Below are 2912 nucleotides of genomic sequence, written 5' to 3' on the forward strand. Positions count from 1 at the left end.
GGGGGGAGAGTTGTGGAAATGGTACCAAGTGTAGTAGCAGTAATAGCAGTAGCTGTTATATTAGTACCAGGGGTAGTAGTATTCCTGCAGTACTGGCAATATTAGAGTCAGAAAATGGCGTAGGAACAGTTAAAGCAGTATTTTCAGAAGTGGCAGGAGCAGTAAATAGTGGTATTCTTGTAGTTCTGCTAGTAGGAGAACCAGATGATGGTATCAGTTGTAGTGTTACTGGTATTAGTGCATTAAGTGCAGCACTTTTATCTGCAGTAGTACTTACTGGTTGCCGTGGCACTTCAGCAGCCTTCTGTTGGTCTTTGCTGCCACCTGCTGGTCATTCATAAAATACTTCACTGCACTTGAAACTGGTTCCATGAGAGGTGAAACCCCCGCTGTCCCGAACGCTGCTGCCGTATATTCTGTCTGGAGAAAATACAGGAAAGCCTCCGAAAACAAACAAACAATAAAAACATCTTGACCTTAGGTTCATTTTTTGTATCTCTAAATTGCATTGAACTCATCTCACTACTCCGCGTCTAAATTTGTGTTCCAAACATGAGACGACCAGCGGTGAACAAAGTCCTGTCCTTTATAGTAAAAGTACAGATACCCTTGCTTAATATTACTCCACTAAAATTAATTCAATCTTCAATTTAAATGTCAATTTGAGACAAAGTTCAAAAGTACCTGCTTTAAAAAATACACAAGTATCAAAAGTATCAAAAGTACTATGTTGGTATGTGCTGTTTGTCAGGGGTTGCTGACAAACAGAATTTAAAATACAGCAAACAAACGTTCCCATTTATTAAACAATTCCTTTCATTACAGGTTGGACTTTCAATTATAATTCAAGTTACTCAGTTATATGTGTATGTCAGTCTTTTACTAAAAATACTAATACCACACTGTAAACATACTCGCTTAGAAGTAAAACTCCTGCATTGAAAATGTTACTAAAGTAGGTATAATCAGGATTTAAAGTACTCATTGCAGAAAGAAAAGTGTGATTATTATTAATATTAATGCATTAATGTGAAAGCAGGATTTTACAGTGGGAATGTTTAAGGAGGAGCTCGTTTTTAACTGTTTTGAATCGAGGTGCAACTAATGATTCTGTTCATAATGGATTATTCAGCTGATGATTTTCTCCGTTAATTGAGTTTTGAAATTCCAAATACAGTGAGGAATGCCGCCACAGTTAGTACAAGTACCTCAAATTTTTACTTACGTACAGTACTTGAGTAAATGCTCAAGAAGAATGATCCAACACCAAAATCACTGATTTAAATAATGCATTCAAATATGAACTGTCCAGGCAATGAATGTGAAACTGAATCCCTCTACGTAATGTCTATCATTTAGTCTACAGACAGAACGCCGTGCATCTCAAAAATGAGAACATCACGGAGACGTTTGACTTTGAGCACCAGAACCAGACTGAGAGATTAAAGGCTCAGGAAACCTTTGCAGGTGTTAATCAGCTGATTAGAGCTCTTCTCAGGTCGACATTTCTCTTTGATAAATTCTTTATTCTTAAATTCTATAATGTTTTGAGATACTGTTTTTTTAATTTCCACGAGCTGTTAGCTGTGATCAGACTAAAAGAGGTGTAATGAATTTAGAATATATGAAAGTTTCACTTTTTGAATGAAACTTTCAGATTGTTGAAACAACTAAGAAAGTCTTTCTTCAGCTTCTGTGTGAAACATGAAGTGATTCTCCGGCCTGTAAATGTGCTGTGAAAAATCTCCTTTGCCAAAAACAATAAAAGTACTAACTAACAGCACTTTGCAACAACACTGCTGATTTAATTGTGTACGTATATCAACCTGTACAGCAGTAAAAAATATTGCAATTTAATGTCCTGGAAATTTGACCTATCAGAGGGGCGAAGCTGCCAGAACTACACCAGTACTTCAAAGTACAACACAAGACGTGTAACGAATTCCCTGAACAGACCGTGAAACAGGCACTCACTGTCAGACAGTTTTAAAACATCACCTCATAAAGTGTAACTGGTTTGGGGAATTTAGGAGGAAGCATTAAACTTTTCAAGTCCTCCTTTAGTTTAAGAATATTTTGTCTTGCTGACTCCCTGATCCGTCATTCTTTCCAGGCGAGGCAGGTCCTGGGAGACAACTTCTGTCAGTGTGAGTGCAAACACACACCGACACACGACTACACACACCGACACACACCAACACACACTGACACACACCGACACACACTGACACACACTGACACACACCGACACACACTGACACACACTGACACACGACTACACACACCTACACACACCGACACACACCGACACACGACTACACACACTGACACACACCGACACACACCTACACACACCAGCACACACCTACACACACCGACACACGACTACACACCAACACACACCTACACACACCGACACACGACTACACACCGACACACACCTACACACACCGACACACACCGACACACACCTACACACACCGACACACACCGACACACACCTACACACACCGACACACACCGACACACACCGACACACACCTACACACACCAACACACTCAGCTTTTTGCTTTCCCTCTCAGTCCTGTTCATAAGAATTTCATAAAATGGTGAATAATTTCCTGTATTTCAGCTCCTCAGTTCGACCAGAAGTCCTCCGCATCATCGCGATTGGACGATATCCACGGCTACCACAGAGCCAGACGTCAATCAGGTAAGGGTTAGTCATCTTCTTACTTCTGCTGCAGACAGAGAAAATATGGCACATCATGCAGTAACAACGCAGTAACAACCTCCTCCTCCTCCTCCTCCCCCTCCCCCTCCTCCTCCTACTCCTCCCTCTCCCCCTCCTCCTCCCTCTCCCCCTCCCTCTCCCCCTCCTCCCCCTCCCTCTCCTCCTCCTCCTCCCTCT

At 41.6% G+C, this 2912-nt stretch overlaps 1 protein-coding gene across 3 annotated transcripts in view; it reads left to right on the plus strand.

Moving 5' to 3' along the window:
- Positions 1-2912, plus strand: part of plekhg2 (pleckstrin homology domain containing, family G (with RhoGef domain) member 2) — a 111612-nt gene that overhangs the window by 89829 nt on the left and 18871 nt on the right. For all 3 annotated transcript variants that reach the window (XM_046073374.1, XM_046073376.1, XM_046073377.1), the window contains exons 11-12: positions 2114-2147; positions 2634-2714. In XM_046073374.1, the coding sequence (XP_045929330.1) occupies positions 2114-2147; positions 2634-2714 (115 nt within the window). The remainder of the gene's footprint in view (positions 1-2113; positions 2148-2633; positions 2715-2912) is intronic.

Source organism: Micropterus dolomieu, linkage group LG17, assembly GCF_021292245.1.
Source record: "Micropterus dolomieu isolate WLL.071019.BEF.003 ecotype Adirondacks linkage group LG17, ASM2129224v1, whole genome shotgun sequence".
Taxonomy (NCBI): domain Eukaryota; kingdom Metazoa; phylum Chordata; class Actinopteri; order Centrarchiformes; family Centrarchidae; genus Micropterus; species Micropterus dolomieu.